At 35.5% G+C, this 18,776-nt stretch overlaps 1 protein-coding gene across 1 annotated transcript in view; it reads left to right on the top strand.

The window, feature by feature from the left end:
- Nucleotides 1-18,776, top strand: part of FAP (fibroblast activation protein alpha) — a 70,800-nt gene that overhangs the window by 27,220 nt on the left and 24,804 nt on the right. The window contains exons 11-16 of the mRNA XM_019727297.3: nt 948-1,083; nt 4,659-4,703; nt 12,237-12,341; nt 12,440-12,510; nt 14,888-14,941; nt 16,627-16,751. Of these exons, the coding sequence (XP_019582856.1) occupies nt 948-1,083; nt 4,659-4,703; nt 12,237-12,341; nt 12,440-12,510; nt 14,888-14,941; nt 16,627-16,751 (536 nt within the window). The remainder of the gene's footprint in view (nt 1-947; nt 1,084-4,658; nt 4,704-12,236; nt 12,342-12,439; nt 12,511-14,887; nt 14,942-16,626; nt 16,752-18,776) is intronic.

Raw genomic sequence — 18,776 nt, 5'->3', positions numbered from 1 at the left:
GGAGGCAACTAAAATGATAGAAAGAGCACCATAGAAGGAGTCAAGAGGCTTGTTTGACTATCTGTAAAATACTAACAACATAATAGTAATAGCTAACATTTTTTTGATCACTCACAATGTAGCAGGCATAGATCTTAAATTTTTAAGCGCTCTTGACAAATCTTTATAGCAACCTTTAAAATTGGTAATATTATTATTCCTATTTTATATAGAAACAGAAGCACAGATATGTTAAATAACAAGCCTAAGGTAGTATAACTAGTAGTAGAGAAAGCCAGAATCTGAGCCAGAGACCCTTCCCAGCTCTGTGATTTATTTTACATCAATGTCCAAAACCTGTGGTTCATTTACATTGATGCTTCCTATCTACAAGTTCAACCTCAGAGCCAAGTAATCATTGCTGCCATTCACTGAAATCCACTATGTGCCAAGCACTATTTAAGTTACTTTGCAAGCCTCACCTCTGATTGGTATACTCATCTGAATTTCATCTCCTGATCATGGTCAGAGCTGAAACTTGGCTTCCAACACAAACCTGCCTGGGGAGAAAGATGACCTCTCACCATCTTTGGCCCCTCTCAACTAGTTAAAAAGTGAAAAATTGAATTTCCCTATGCAAAATAGCCAGTATAATGCTTTTCCCCTCTAGACTGACCAGTAGCTTTGGCCTTAAGTCTTAAATTCTTTCCTAAGATGTAATAATCCAAAATGGGGAGAAAACTCAAGTATTAAAATAATTCCATTAGATGAATGAACTCTCTTATAAATATTCCTTAAAAGTCAGCAGGTATATTTAAACTTTCTCTGCAGATAAAGTTTTGAATTCCTTATCTAGGAATACATATTTTATGATAATAAAATACATCCTTTAGGAAACAAATATTAATAAATTATTTGAATGTGATATTGGTTTATGGTTGTGACTGTCTGTTTTGATTTATTTGCAGTGATTATTATTTCAGTTGGCTCACGTGGGTTACTGATGATCGAGTATGTTTGCAGTGGCTAAAAAGAATCCAGAATGTTTCAGTCTTGTCTGTATGTGATTTCAGGGAAGACTGGCAGACATGGGACTGTCCAAAGGTAGGTTATATTAAAACCACAGAGGAGTATAGCTGAAGATGAATGTACACAAGTGGGGATTTATTTATAGCTGGCATTTTATATTATAAAGCCGGAATTACTGCATTCAATTCCTGATTGCTTTGCGAAACAAACAAAATCTGTATTCACAGGTACATTCTTTATATTAAATAAATAAGATATCTCTTGTTTTCTTGAGTGACTTTAGCATTGGTTTAGAATAGAGAAAAAAACAGATCAAACAATGTGATATTGGGAAAATCAGGTATCTATCTGATTCTGAATTAGGATGGAAAAACATCCTTTTGAGATTATAAAACTGCCCATCAAGAAAAGCAAAATAATGAAGATGAAATGATAAGCTGGGTCTATTAGGGAAATAGATGTGTTCTATTCAAAGAACCAGAGACAGTATGTAAATGACAGCATGTTCTGTTCAATGTTAAAATTGAAAACTAAAAATTCCAAAGGAATTATCAAAAGAAGGCCAAATATTCCCATTTTAAATCAAAAATAGATAATTGAGACTATAACATAAAATATTAAATCAAATTAACCTGCTATGCTATCTTAGGAGAGTGCCTCATGCTAAACTAATTTTAGAGAGAAAAAAAACTTGACAACTAGGTATAGATTTATTGTTGTTTTAATTATTTTTATTGCTCAAATCCAAATATAATCTGTTGAATGAATGAGTCAGAAAATTGCTTCACCAGTCTAAAAACTTAAAAATAAGCCTGTTTATAAGCACACACATTAGATACTAAGAAATACGAAATATTTTCTTTAAATAGGAAATTTGATGGGTATATTTCCTGAGATTTCTAATTATGAAGACATGTCTCATTAAACCAAATACAGAATAAACCTATTTCATAAAGTAAAACAAGCACAGAGCAATCAAAGTAAATCACTGAATTGCATCTAGAAATTAGGACATTATGTTTTGCAAGGAAGAAGTCATGTGAATCTGTTTGGAAATATATCGGGACTATAATAGTCAACATTACTCAGACTAAAAATATATTTTCTTTTATATCATTACTGTGTCTGTAACAAGCTTGACTAATTTTGATGGAATATGCTAGAAGCTTATTTTTATCTTATTTATATTTTGATATGCAAAACAGAAAGATGTTGGCTTTAATGCAAAATCATAGGCAGAAAAAAAAAGAGGATAGAATAAACTTGATTGTGTTAGCTAATTAGAAAACACTGGTTGGATTAGTCAGCTTTGAGTGAACATGTCTTTAATGTTTTTGTTGAATCTGGATGTTAGAAATGATTGCTTGAATTTTGTTAGTTTAAAACTACATGATTGGTCATTTAGATATTGTTTTTAATTCTTAAAAACATCAGGCATTTAAAAACTACGATTGCTTTGGAATCTAAAATACTAATTTATCAAAACCTGAGACAACTTTAATCCAAACTAACAGAATATATAAGATGCTCATTCAATGAGATCTGGAATATAAACTTTAATTTTATGGCAAAAAAAGAGTGATTTAGGATACCAGGTTAGAATAACCTCAGGATTTCAAAACAACCTCTTTTTCAGAATAATCTGATGAATACATGGAACATGTTTTCAGATTTAAGAACAACAGAGTATTGAATTTTCTAGGAACCATACTCATGATTGATGTGTGTGTGTGTGTGTGTGTGTGTGTGTGTGTGTGTGTGTGTGTATTTTGAAAACAAATAGCATTTAAGGTTAAGTGACCTGACAACATTTTATTCATGTTGGAAGTCATACCCAAAATAAAGAAGCAAAGGGAACTGGCAATAGTTACTCGTAATATAATTATATTAATGAGATTTATTAAGAAATTTACAACTTGAAAAAGAAACATCTTTCATATTATCATTCCTTCTCTGAAGAAGGAATTAAAATTAATTTTATCCTTCTGGCTAAAAATAATGAATCAAAAAAGTTTCACTATTTTTTCAAGTCTTGTCATGTTCTCTCTAAGGAGCTGGCTTGTCTATAGGAGAAAATCCATACTATGTTTTTAAAATTTATCATTCCCTTGAATTTTTTGACAGTGTTTTGCTCATGGTTCTCTTTCTACTTCACTGACTGTTCTTTTCCTTTCTAGCTCTTCTTCTGACTTCTCTAGAAATCCTATTATTCTCCAAGTTAGGCTAACAAGGTAGGCTAACTGCTGTAACAACAACAAAACCCCTCTAATAATTCAGTGGATTAATACAGTAGACATTTTTTGCACATTCATGTATGTACTCATCCAATAGTTAGTCTAGGTAAGCAGGAAATGGTGATGGGTGGGGAATGGGGTGCTCTGCTAGATACAGTCATTAGGGAACTCATGTTGATGGCACTTCTACTATCCTCATCCAGCGGCGTCCAAAGCTAATCCAAGGTTATTCAAACCTGACCATCAACATCCATCTGGGGGATGGAAAAAAGAATAGAGGATCATGTTCCAGAGGTTTTTATAGGTTAGGCTTAGAAGTAGCATGAGTCACTTCTGCTCTCACATCTTTGGTTAGAACTTATCACATGACCACATCCAACAGGAAGGGGGCCTGGAAAATGGAGCCTTGCTGTGATCCTTGAAAAAAGAGGAAATGGTTGCCAATTATTTTACAGTCTTTGTTACAACTCTGTACTTACTCTCTTTAGGTAATTTGTATCTATAGCAGAGGTTTTAGTTACCACTTGCCCCTCTAATTCATTTTGAGGATTTGAACCTTTAAATATCTCTGGCTACGCCTAGCCTTCTCTGCTCCATCCTCACTACCACTACCTAGATTTGGGTCTTCATCACCCTTTTCTAAACATTACAATAGTCTTCCTACTCTCTGCCTCCTACCATCTTTCCCACTTCTAATTCAGTCTCCATATTATGTTCACAATTATAGTGTCCAAATTGTGATTTTGAAATCCTCCAAAGGATATACCTACAGGAGAAATCCAAACTTCCTAGGGTGGCAAAAAATTTCTCCAACATCTTGCTGATACTTCTTCATCCTCCCTCCTCTTCTAACTCTTTTCCATAATCATCCTTCTATCAACATACTGAGCCACCTGTAGTTTTCCAAGCTGACCTGCTCTGTATGCTGTTCATTCTACCCAAAAGCCTATTCATCCTTTTATGCTTATTAAATACTTGTTAAATAAATGATTGATTGTATTAAGCTAAAATATACACCAAAATAAGATTCAGTACAAATTTTAAGATTCCTAACAACTTCATAAGACTGAGAACAGAAAAAAATTAACCTAAACTTCACTTTTTACCTATATGACACTAAATGCTTGAGTGGTGCTAGGCCTCCATTGATGTGATAATTTCATGGAAATTTTAACCAGAATTATGAAAGGTTTGCGATCCAGCCCTTAGATTAACCATATGTATTCAATAGTGCTGTTGTATAAGACTTTGAATATAGTCATCTTAAACTCAGGTGTGAAGTTAGTTGACTAACAATAGTACACTCTGATGAGGCAGCATAACTGGTTCAAATGTCCAGATTATATCTAAGAAAAACTGTCCTCCTAATACTATGCTTGACATGATATATACATATATATGTAATTTTTTTCCTAGGCCCAGGAACATATAGAAGAAAGCAGAACTGGATGGGCTGGTGGAGTATGATTTTGCTATCTTTTCTTTATATTTTAATGAAACCTTGACAGATTCTCAGCTATCAAAAAACTGTTTGAAATGTATTCAAATTGGCACTACTTGTTTTAATAGAAAAAACATCCAGGTAAAAGACTCAAAGGTAGTGGTCCCTGCAGCAATTTTTCGCTAGACAATTTTAATGTTTCTATACTTAGAATTCTATTAAAAACAAGTTATTCCTCATGTCTCAATCAACTTTTTCAACTGACTTGCTGATATTCATAATTAATATTACTTCTTAAACAAATACAATACAGTTTATTTTTTAAGGGAACACAATCCCTGATCTGCTTAAAATAATCTTAATAATCATTTGCCATTTGAATCCAGGAAAAATAAATACATTGGGTATCCTTGGCAATTTAGAGATAATCTACCTTAAATTTTATTGTTCACTGAAATATACACATTTATTCATTCTAGTTTTTAAGTAAAGTGGTATCAAACAGGTAAATGTGTGTTTTGTTATGGTTTGTGATCACTTATACCTGGATATTTTTGGATAGGTTTATTCAGTGATTTATGAGGATTTTTTTGTGCAAAAATTACATTTTAGGAAAATATCAATTGCATCTTAAATCATATATGAAAAATACAAAATAAGACAGAGAATAAGTGGTGTATGCTTATTGCCAGTTAATATAAACATATGGTTGAATTCAACAGCATGCGAGGGGGGGAAGGAAGGCTCTTTCTCTGAAATTTGGACACATGTAATAAAAGAGCAAATGCTTAGGACTTGGTTTAACACATTAACGCATGATACAAGGACAGTAAAGAATTCAGAAGTCAATTCTAAGATGATAAGTCTTGTAAAACTTCAGAGTTAAGATTGGTAGGGAGAACGTAAATTATGAAGTAAAAATCTTCAGATATTAAAAACTCTGTGGTACACTTTTCTGGATCCAGTGATTTTATCTTCCATATATTTACTCTGCCTTCAGTTGTACTCATTTACTAGAGAATAGCTGTTACTTTGTTAATTACATACAGTAAATGTAAAATATGTTCTAAATTAGCAAGGCATAAGTGAGTAATTCAGAAAAAAATAACGTGGAAGTCCTATTTGAATTTCTTCTTTGCTACTGTACTAAATAACAGAAAAAATTAGGAGTGTTCAGTCAAAGAACAGGATTTTCTACGTTTTTTTTATTCTTGGTCAATCAGAAGCTCATCTTCCAAAAAGGTAATTCCTATATCAGCATTTGAAAATTTGAAGAAAGGGGAAAGTTAATCTACGAATTTCCACCTATTATAAAGATTTCCAGTAAAGAACGAGGGGAAGAAAGAATACTTAAAACGTCCTTGAGTTGTGCTCTCCATGATGATAATATAACTAGGTATACCATAAAGTAACATGTATGATGTGATTTTACAAATAGATGAACAATGATACCAATCACCTTCTTTTTTTTTTAAATTTTATTTTATTAAATTTATTGGGGTGACAATCACCTTCTCAAAGACATGATCTTAGGAATCTATATACATTTATTCTGAAAATGCTACCAGTGTTCAAAACACTTTGAGACATTTTAGAATGGGCATCTTTTGAAATCTCCTATTTATAAGCATCTTGAAGTCAACAATTTCATTTTATCAGTTTTTACTCTGTGTAGCAATCTTAGCAAACATTAGCTGAATGAATGGGTAAATGAATAAATTAGTGAATTAATTGCCTTCAAAATCTGTAGAAACTGCTTTTTAAATACCCTCAGTGGAGAAACATATTTGTCCTTTGAGGGAGAATGAAGTCCCTACATTAAATCAAAAGTCATGCCAAAAGAAATCTAGTGAATAAATGAATTATTTATCTGCAACACATGATTTTGTGCTAGATGATTTTAATATCTGTAGCTTTAGAATTCTTTTGGGAAACATTATTTTTCTTATGTATTAATCTCAATCTCTTAAAAGTTGTCCAATAGTCCATAATCTTTCTAAATACAAGAAAAATTGTCAAAAATGTTTTGCAATGATAGCTTTCAAGAGTAAGTTCATACTTTCCCAAAGCAGCTGCTTTGAAGAGGTCATTCATTAGATTTTATAAGTTCTGACACGTCTTTTGAAAAAGTCAGGCCACAGCTTTATATAGTCATAACTCCTATTTCATAGTATGCTGTATAGCTCCCTTTGACTAAAATTAAACCAGTGGCTTAATAAATTTACCCAGAAATCGGTCTTTCAGACATTTGTTCAGGTAATATTTATAAGGTATGTAGACAAAGTATACAGGTTAGTCATATTAGTATAAATTTAAAGAGAAATTCTTCCTTTAGAATTTGTCGAAGAGATTTAAACTGAAAAAGTCCCTCAGAGATTACCTATGAATCAGAAAAGTGAGACTAAATGACTTGCTAAAAGTAATTCACCTGTTACTTACAGGCACAAAACTAATAAATAGTTTCTGGACAACTTTACCTATCGCATGCTTCCCTCTATCATGTGACAGTCAGTGTCTTAATTTGGGGCCAATAGCCTAACTTTTTCTCTTTGGTATTCTATCAGAAAAATAACAACAAATTCACTTCAAATAAATCTAATTTTGCTCTATGGAGAACAGACAAAAAAGAGGATTTAATTAAAGACCTGGCATTTAATCACTCGATTTTAGAGAACAAACACAAAAAGCGTAGTGTTTACACTGCAAAGCCACATTTAAATTATTTCAAAATAATTAAGCAATACATTACATCTCCTTTAGGCTGTTAGTGAAATCCCTTGGTTCAGAGAAATAAATTTTCTATTTGATCCTTGAAAGTCTGTGCTTTTGACTGAACGTGGGCCCAGTTCAGGCATCAGCCTTAGATAGGTAGGACCTCAGGGCATTTGCCAACCATGGCAAGAAATTATCTGGTGGTAAATAATCTGACTTTCCAAGTAAAATATTTTAAATGGCTTTGCATATAGAGATGAGCAATTTATCAGAAAAACTATATGTAGATAAAGGGACCTGTGAAGAGGCCTGGTCAAAACTGAGGACCACCTAATTATGTGTGATTATCAAGGGTACATGCGATTCGTTGCAAGAAGCACTTATCTCAGAATGCATTATGGACCTAGCTCTGGCAAAGTCAGTGAGGAAATATTTCACACTCTCTTTACTTCACCCAAGTTACCTGTTCCTCTAAAGCAGCTGTCTTTGGTGTGTGCAATAAAAGGGGCAAAGATAACAGTCTTTGCTTAGTAAAAATATTCTTCCTGTGTGCCTGTCATTCTAATAACTTAAAACACAGCACTCTGCCTTGTTATTCTTTTTAATTTTTCAATGAAATGAGATTTTAAGTTTTTATCTAGAACAAAACCTTTTTAAGTGTTTCTTAACTAACTGCAGCACCTTAAAATATTTTGTGACCCCAGTTCCCTTTTAACAGTTAAGACAATGTAGAGCCCATTTTCATCTTTCACCTTGAGGAATGAGAAGGAGCCATTATAAAGTGGTTAATAGTAAGTAAGTATATCATCATTTGGCAAAGGGGACGCAGTGTCATTCTAAAATGAAAGAATGATTTGTCAGACATTCACTAATGAAATTCTATCCACAAAATTGCTAATCAGTGTTTCCTCTTCCTGGTACTCTTGGCTCTCAGTTTCACATAGAGGCATTCATCTTAATGCATAAAATCCCACCAAGACTGGTCTTATTAATGAAACTAATAGGGGAGTCATGCAAGTGGACGGAATGTTTGAGTTATTCCATTTTTCATTTTGTTGAAGATTTATCACTTCTATGCCAAAATGAAAAGACTCAAGACACTGTATTAGTTTTCCAAGACTGCTGTAACAAATTGCCCTAAACTTAGCAACTTTAGACAACAGAAATTCATTCTCTCACTATTTTGGAGGCTAGAAGGCCAAAGTCAAGATATTAAAAGGGCCACGTTCCCTCTGAAAGCTCCAAGAAAGACTCCTTCCTTATCTTTTCCAGTTTCTGGGGGCTCCTGCCAATCCTTGGACTTCTTGAGCTTGCAAATGCATTTCTCCAATGCCTGTTTTCATACCCACATGGCCTGTATCTCCACATCTCTCAGTATCTCTTTGTGTGATCTCTTCTTATGAGGATACCAGTCAGTAGATAAAGGGCCCTTACTAACCCGATAGGATCACACTTGACTCTTACTTTGATTACATCTGTAAAGACCCTACTTCCAAATAGGGTCTAGTCTAAGTCCGTTTGGGCTGCTATAATAAAGTGCTTTAGACTGAGTGGCGTATAAACAACAGAAATTTATTTCTGACAGTTCTGGAGGCTGGAAGTCTGAGATCAGTGTGCCAGCATAGCTAGGTTTCTGTGAAAGCTCTCTTCTGGGTTGCAGACTGCCAACATCTTGTATCCTCATATGGCAGAGAGCCGACCAGAGGAAATAGACTCTCTGGTGATTCTCATAAGGCTACTAATCCCATTCCTTGGGGCTCCACCCTTATGACCTCATCTAACCCTAATTACGTCCTAATACCATCTTATTTGGGGGATAAGGTTTCAACATATGAATTTTGGGGAGACACAAACATTCAGTCCACAACAGTCACCCTCCGATGTTCTGAGTGGAAGTGAATTTAGGGGAATACTATTCAGAACACTACAGACACCACATCAAATAAACTGCATTTTAAAAATTATGCAGTCATAATCATCAATTTTATGAAAAATCATCCAGTATCAGATCACACATGGGACCATCACTAAAGAGGCTGACAGCACTTTGCTTGTTTTCGTCTTGCTCAAAAGAGGGTCTCAGCAGTCTATTCAATGAATGGTGCTGGGAAACCTGGACAGACACATGCAAAAAAAATGAGGCTGGACCACCTCCTTACACCATATACAAGAATAAATTCAAAATGGATTAAAGACTTAAATGTAAGATCTGAAACCATAAAATTCCTAGAAACTATAGGAAGAAACTTTACAGACATTACCCAGAGTAAGATTTACTGATCTATCCCCACGGGCAAAGGAAGTAAGAGAAAAAATAAACATGTGGGATTACAACAAACTAAAAAGTGTTTTTCACAGCAAAAGAAACCATCAATAAAACAAAAAGGGATCTTACTGAATGGGAGAAGATATTTGCCAATGATGTATCCAAATTTATAAAAAAACTCACTCACCTCAACTCCAAAAAAACAAACAACCCAATTAAAAAATGCTCAGAGGACATGAAGAGACATTTTTCTAAAAAGGACATACAGATAGCAAACAGATATATGAAAAAGTGCTCAACCTCACTAATCATTAGAGAAATGCAAATAAAAACCACAATGAGATATTACCTCACCCCAGTCAAAATGGCTATCATCAATAAATCAACAAACAACAAGTGCTGGCGAGGATGTGGAAAAAAGGGAACCCTTGTGTACTGTTGGTGGGATTGCAGATTGGTGCAGCCACTATGGAAAACAGTATGGAGTATCTCAAAAATCTGAAAATGGAACTACCTTATAACCCAGCACTTCCACTCCTAGGTATCTATCTGGAGAAATTCAAAACTTTAATTCAAAAAACTTTATGCATGCCTATGTTTATTGCAGCACTATACACAATAGCCAAGACATGGAAACAACCGAAATGCCCATTGGTAGATGACTGGATTAAGAAACTGGTACATTTATACAATGGAGTATTACGCAGCCATAAAGAAGAATGAAATCTTACCATTTGAAACAATATGGATGGACCTAGAGAACATTATGTTAAGTGAAATAAGTCAGACAGAGAAAGACAAATACCATATGATCTCACTTATATGTGGAATCTAAAGAAAAGAATAAATGAATGAACTAATCAGAAACAGTCTCAGAGACACAGAGGAAAAACTAAGGGTTGCTAGATGGGAGGGGTGGTGGGGATAAGGGGGAAGGTGAGGGGATTAGAAAGCACAGTCAGTAACCACAAGATTGCCACAGAGATACGAAAGTCAATTTGGGGAATGTAATCAATAATGTTGTAAAGATTTTGTAGGGTATCCGATGGACACTTGTCCCATTAGGGAGACCACCTCAGGGATGATGTAGATGCCTCATCATTGCACTGTACACCTGAAGCTGAAGCTGAACAATAAAGAATGTCAACTACAAGTTTATATATATATATATATATATATATATATATATATATATACATACATACATATACATATACATATACATATACATATATACATATATATATATATATATATATATATATATATATATATATATATATATATATATGGTTACAAGAAACGGAGTACAGCATTATGAATAGAGACAGTGGAAATGTAATGGCTGTGTGTGGTGTCAGAGGGGAGTGGATGGGGGGAGAGGGGTTGTCACTGTGTGAGGGATATAAATGATAAATGTCTAACTATTACATTGTTTGGTGCACCTAAAACTAATAAAAAATGTTATAAAAAAAAAGTAATGTGGAATAAAAAAGCGGTTCATGGGAAAAAAAAATGGGTCTCAGGCTGGGTGTCAGCAGGATCTGTGTTCGTAGCTAGAACATACTGGCAGTATTTTCATTGCTGTTGCTTCGTCAGATCTAAAGGAGCACAACATCTTAGTTCACTGTCACGTAGAAGCACTCCGCTAAAGAGAGCTGGTTTGGGATTATTTGTGGGATTATCGACTCTGTGTGATATAGAGTAGCTCTTTCCTCAGGTCGCTCATTCACCACTTTACTGTCCTTTAGAAACCCAATGATCAGTATTGTGAAGAAACCAGCAAATGTAAGACGAGCCTATATTTTTTAACGGGAGAGACTACCAGCTAAAATTGAGTGTGAGGACACTGGCAGGGCTTCCGTTATCTGTACCAGTCAGGATGTTGAGGTGTGGCTGGCTCTGCTCCAGGGCACACCAGCTGAGTGTCAGGGACTCCTTAAGTCATGGAGCAGTTCCCAGCAGAGACCCTGGGGAGAGGTCAGTGATGGGTAATAAGTTCTGCTCTGCTCCCTGAGCTCAAGGAGTAACCTCCCTTGCTTGTCCAGGGTAACATTTTTTCTCAAGTCCAGAAGTTTCTCCTTACCGTTGAAAACTGTGGCTAGCATGTCATGATATTTTAATCTTTAAAATGCCTTCACTAAATAAATCACTGGTATTAGGTGCTTCCCATCAGACAAATCAACAGTGAAAAGGGCCATCAACCTTTATTCGAGTCACACATTGGTCAAATACCCCATATTGAAGTTTGACTTGGTTAAATATCAAGATTCATGTGTAATTCCTTTAACTCTGTTTCAAACCACAAAATCTCAGAACATGGAAATTCAACCAAAGTAAACATTATAAACTCAAGGGTATGTAGTAACAATTAAGCAGTAATTGGAATGTGTCAGCGCCTTTTAGAATCACTAGAAAAGCTGTCTATCTGGAAGGATGGGATGTCAGATGTGAGTGATGGAAGGTAGGAGAGGCAAGGCCTTCTGGTTCCTATACACATTGCTTTTAAAACATCTATAGTTTTAGTTTGGTTTGTCTTTTGAACATAACCTCTGTTATTTTTTTTTTTTTTCAGTTCTTTGTTTCAGCACCAGTTTTCAGCTCTGATTCCACTTCATACTACAAAATATTTAGCGACAAGGATGGCTACAAACATATTCACTATATCAAAGACACTGTGGTACGTTCCTTCCAACATTTATCTCCTCAAAGATCATTCACTTGAGGTTGTTCAAATAACGCTCAGCTTCACACAACATAATGTTTGTCTTTTTATAGGAAAACGCTATTCAAATTACAAGTGGCAAGTGGGAGGCCATATATATATTTAGAGTAACACAGGATTCACTGTAAGTATTGCATGAAGCATGTTGCACCATTCAGGGTTTAATTGGCACTGATGGACATACAAATGATACTACACCACTTCTTTTAAGAGCATTTTTGTTATTTACTCTATAGTTTAGTTCAGACAGCTGTGATTTCATTAAGACTGCACGTTCTTTACTAACTAGTCAACATGAGTTCTTTTTGGAAAGACTATCTACTTGGTGGTCATTTATCTTCTGACACTTGGTAATTAACTGTACAATTAAAAAAAATATAACTGGTTCTCAAGACAAATTTTACTCTTTAGCACTTGAACAATGAACAAGCTTGAAAAGTCCGTGGAGTGCAGCCCAGGGATATAAAAAATTTTCATAGTGATTCACTGTTATATAAATTTAAATGATTACCTATAATAGCTATAATTTATTGAGCAATTAATGTGTACTGCATACTGTAAAGTAGAAACAATTATTCCAGTTTCACAGATAAGAAAAACCAATATTTGGAAATTTAATTAACTTGGCAAGGTGACATAATTGGTTAGTGGCAGAATTAGGATTCAAACTTAAAACACATTAAATCTAACGTTCTTACTGTTTATGTTGATACAGGACTTCTTCCTTTCAGTTCTTTCTTTAACAGTTCATCCTGTATGCTGTCTAAATAAACCACCTTAAAATAATCATTTATGATCAGACTTCTCTAATCAACAATGTACAGTTCTCTTCCCTCACTCCTAATAAAGTCCAAATTCACAGAACTCTCTTATAATCTGCCTGCCATTAGCTGGAATTCTAAGGGCCAAAGAGGAGGATCATTATTCCAGGATCACTGGAAAAAACCTATCAGAAACCCATTGCCAATCAATGGAATGCTTTGAACAGTCAGCAAAGGAGTTTGGACATTATGTGTAGCAGCCATTAAAATCGCCTAGGTAAGAGTGACAAAATAAAAACAATGGGAGATTTCAGACATAACACATTTAGGAGGTAGGAGAAAACTGAATACAGGAAACCCCAGTGATAATCATAATCTAGGCCTGAGATAATAAAGGCCTGGACCAGGATAGTGGCAATGACATATGGACTCCTTAAGGGAAAAACTATGCCCCCGGCTTTTTGCATGCTTGGCCCTTGGTGTACTGCCTGCCACAGGGTCAGAGTTCAATAAATAACTGCTAAATAAATAAGAGCAAAGGTAGATAGACAGCGAAGACACATGGAGGCTGAAGAGGACTGGTGAATTAGTGGCTGTGAGGGAGAAGGGAAAGGAAAGAGAAAAAGTGAACTCGGTTGCTCGTGTTAGAGATAAAGACAATTGTGAAACCTTAGGCATAAGAAAACTGCCGGGGGCTGTTTGGAAAAGATACTGAGTAGTTGATTCCCAGGTAGTTTGAGATGACGTGGGAAAGAGGAGCACAAGTGTTGATTGGAGTCATGTGATGTTAGTGAAGACACGTAGAAGGATGCTGGTTTAGAAGATAAATTTAATACTACAAGTGAGTTATATTCTGCTGCCTCTTCCTTTTACTTGGGAATAGCAAGGCTTTTATGACAGTGAGGGCAGAGAAGTATTGGGGCTGCTGGACAGTCCTGAGAATTAAAGATTTGTAATCAAACCTTGGTTATTCCAAACTTCTCACACCCTGTTACGCTCTGCTGAGAGAGACAGAAAGAGAGAGACAGAGACATAGAGAGAGAGAGCTTTTGTAATGTTTAGATGAACTCACAGAGGAGTAAAAATCATGCTGCTAAATTGGATTTCCCACCCCATGGCTATATTAAGACAGATTAGAACAGGGACCCGGACACTTAAATAAAAGTATGTTCTCTTGTGACTTGTTTTGCATCTGGGTGATTTCATATGTCCCTTAGTGTGGATGAGTTTCCTGATTTATAGCAATCTTACATACTGTCAGGTCACCTATAAAATACATACAAAATGTGTTCAGAATCATAAACAAAATTAAATAATATATCATAGAGAAACCAGTAAACTGTTAATCATTGAAAAGGAAATGGGTGATATTAATTATTTAAATATTCTAGTTTATTTTGCGTGACTCACAACTAAAGAATCAGAATATAATATTCCTATAATAAAAAGAGCACTCTGTATAATTCACTCTCTCCTATGATTTGAAAGTCAGAGTAAGTATCCAAAATTCAGAGTTATAAACAGCAGTGATTTATGTACATAAGTGCCAATTAATAAATAATCTACGAACTATCTATTAATAATTTATTAGTTTACAAAATAATAGTTCATTTATTAGCTATTAATAGAGTCGTTTAGATGAACATTGGACTATATTTTTAATATATTAGTAGTATACCAGCAATCCCATCACCATTTAGTTATCAATAATTATTTAATAATTTCTGAATATATTTTCAGGTTTTATTCTAGCAATGAATTTGAAGGCTATCCTGGAAGAAGAAATATCTACAGGTAATGTATGTCAACTCACTCTAGCATTTTTATATTTTGATATTTGTATAAAAATCTTCAGAGTCCTCAGGATATAGAGAATATTTTTTTAAAGTCTGAAATGTAATAAAAATAATTTATGAATTAAGATGAAACATTCAGAGACTGTTGTATACTACATTAGTATAAAATTATATACCCTCAAAATATTCGCTAACTCATTTTTTTTTCCAAAAAGAAAAACCAGTAAATTCTAATGCTGATATATAAACATGACACTGACTAATTCAACTACATTTAGAGGAAATTGAGGATATTCATCATTTACATTTATTAAGTTCCTACTGTGTACCAGGCATTATATTTATTCCCATAGTGGGTGATTGCCTTTAATACTCAGATGACTCACTTTGTCATAAGCCTATTATGATTGGAAGGAGTTTATCTCTGTTCCTATATTAGTGTTTAAGTTAGCACAGTGGTCTCCCAGCTGATTGGAATGGTGCCCTCAACAGCCACTTTTGGATGCAGAAATAAAAACAATAGTTACCCTAGGCTAGTAGTCTACTATATGCCAGGTATCTTTTTATCTGCTTCGTATATTAATGTCATCTAATTCCCACAACAGCTCTGAGGCACGTGGTATTATTTTGACCCCTGACTATTTATTAACAGCCTACCTAACATTTCCAAGATCACACCAAATTGTGACCATGAATACTAACTGTAACCAAGAAAGGAAGACATTTTCACTCTGCTGCATTCCTCTGTTCCTCCTTGGATCACGGATCCTTATCCGGTGGGGAGAATCCCTCTATGGTGCTAGCAATGTGTATGGCCACCCTCTACCATGCCGAGGGCAAGGTCAGCGGCAGCAGCAAAAGGAACGCTGCAGTGGCCACAGGTAACCTTGTCAGCCACAGTGTGTCTCTGACCCTGCCTCCATCCTGACATAGTATCACCTAGTTTACCCCAAAAGAGATTCTGATTCTCAAGGTTTGGAGAAAGGTCTGGGAGTCTGTATATTAAAGCAAATAATCCCATTCAGGAACCACACAGGGGACTCTGCTAAGGAAAGAACCACACAGGGCCCTCTGCTGAGGGCCCAACATGGTAAGTATAGGTTGGCTTGTGTAGGAATGTGCGGAGGGCGCATTCCCAGGAAGAGCTTACACGAATCCAAATTTCCTGCCAGATGGAATGGAAGGCACAGGAGGCCCTTAGAACCATGGTTTCTTCTTTCCAATTTGCTTATTACTAATTTCTCCTCCCAGATATGTAAGAACAACGACCTCTTTTCTGGTGAGACTTCCATATTCTCTTTGTATGTTTTCCCGGTGGGAGTAAAAAGAGAGATGGGAAGAGGAGTAAAAAGAGAGATGGTTGCATTTCCAAACACTTTGTAAAGTATAAGAGATGATTGGCTATGGGAAGTGATTACACCATGCCCATTCGAGGTGTTAGATACTTCTCCACCCTAGGAAAACTGCAGAGGGCATCTCTTCAAAGCTTGTGGCTATTCAGGCAAAGATGTTTTGAAATTCAGGCTACATTAAATTACTGTGATTCCCCTTCACTTTAAAAGGCACTGGCACCAGAAAAATAGAGTAGGTTTGATGTCAATATGTAAATTAGTCATTTTACATGGAGTAGTACATTCTGAGAAATACAATCTCAAAATTTGAACTTTTTCTTTTTTTTTCTAGAATTAGCATTGGACGCTATCCTCCAAGTAAGAAGTGCATTACTTGCCATCTAAGACAAGAAAGGTGCCAGTATTACACAGCAAGTTTCAGTGACTACTCCAAGTATTATGCCCTCATCTGCTATGGTAGGTAATGAACTTAACACAAGCTCTGCCACCTCACTGCCACTTTTGTCACCCTCGTCACCACCACCTGATCGACCCTTACCTACAGATTATTGAGCATTTGTTATATGTGAGGCTCTTATCTACATTATCTTATCTAATACTATGGAAAAACACGAAAGGAAGGCATTATTGTTGCCATTTTTTGCAGCTGAGAAAACAAAGCCACTTGCCAAAGGTCCTCACTGATGGTAAGCATTAGAGCCCAGATGGGAGCTCTGTTCACTGTCAATCCCGAGTCCTTACCCACCACGTGCCATAGCACCATCGGGTTGTATGCAAACACTATGTACCAGCTATCACAGCAGGACTTCACCAATATCATAAAAATAAGCATTCTTTGATAAAACGGTTGCTGGATTTTAGCCCGTTTACCCAGACAAATGTCAAACTCCTACAGCCAGAGTAAAGAACAACGGCCTAGAAACCCGAGCTCTTCCTTTGGAGGTCAGTAATTCTTTGAACAGTACTTTCAATGGCAATGGAAAATGAACTTTTGTCACCTAGTATGTCTTTTCTAAATTTGGACAACATAATAAGCATCCATTCATATATTTAAAAAGTCATAAATAATAAAATAAACAAAACATTTTCAAGTTGTTTAGGCCATGTGTACATTTACTGAATAACTTCTATCCAAATAATTTTATTTTATGCATAACATTTTATACCTTGAATATGTGACAAGCAATTAAAAAAGGTGAAATTAGGCAATCAGTAGATCCATGAAATATGCTTTGGTTTCAGTAGTCATCATGGAGAATTAGAAAACAGACTGGGAAATGTCTACTTCTTCATTCTCTTTCTGTCCCTCCAATTAATCCTAGTGGGGGACAGAAAATAGAGGAGGCTATGAAGAACACATGTCACTCTCCTGTTTCTGGTATGAACTCCCCATGTGGGGGTCAGGTGACTCAGAGAACAAATGGAATCTGACTGGTTGAGATTCTTGCCCAGTCGTAGAGAACCCTGAGGTTCTCTTTGCTTCCCAGAAGGAAAGCCACCCTGACAGGCCACTTCCCTCACCCCAATCACATGGCCTCAGAACCTGAGCCTCAGCTCATTTGGCTACATGGAAATGAATAAGCTTTTAACCCAAATGCTCCCTTCAAGAAGTCAGTTTGATACTGCACTTTCATAAAATGTTTGGTCAATTGCATCTTTGAAAAGTCAAGAGATTGTTTTTCGCCACTATATGTGTGGTTATAGCACTTAAAGGTATACATTAATGTCCCTCTCAAGTTATATACAACATTTTTCAACCCAGGCTATGTATTTATGCAACATATATTGAAAGCTTACATGCCAGGCATATAGTGTCACTGAACTAACTGCACTGAGTCATCTGTTTGTCTATCTTTCTCTCCTGAAGGCAGAGCCTGCTTTCTTTTAATCCTTATATTCATAAGGCCAAGAAGAATGGCTAATGCATAATAAGCAGTGAATGCCTGCTGAATGAACATAGGTGTTAGAAAGATCAAAGCATTTCTGCCTTTAGCAAAGTCTACCCAAAAGCTCATTCTCATGCTGATATATTTACTGATAAAGACATCAGTGACCTTACACATACATATATACATTTATAGCTATATGCATTCTACATTTAACCCTTTTTGAAAACACTACATCACTTTTTATATCACTTTGTCTTCTTAATATTTGCGGAAGCCTGAGTGCCACTGAAGAGATAATGAAGCAAAGACTAAGCTCTTATCAAAAGTTGGTGGAAGAGTCCTTTCCAGAACTTGAATTGCCTGACTTTTCCACACTCACTCTTGCTCGGCAGTATGGTAATTTCCCATTTAGCAAAAAATATACTGTGTGGGAAGCATCACATCGTCTGGTGTTTTTGAAGCTCCAGTAAAATGAGTCACTGCGCCATCATAAGAAAAACCTTGAAATCTTTCCCTTTAGGATTAAGAGTAAAGCCTCATTATGTAACTTCAAATTTTCCAAGAGAGATGATGAGTAAATCCCAGATAATAG

This window comes from Rhinolophus sinicus, chromosome 17, assembly GCF_057876585.1.
Source record: "Rhinolophus sinicus isolate RSI-liver-muscle chromosome 17, RSI-T2T, whole genome shotgun sequence".
Lineage (NCBI taxonomy): Eukaryota > Metazoa > Chordata > Mammalia > Chiroptera > Rhinolophidae > Rhinolophus > Rhinolophus sinicus.
Note: the sequence above shows the minus strand (reverse complement) of the source record. Positions and strands in the feature narration are given on the sequence as shown.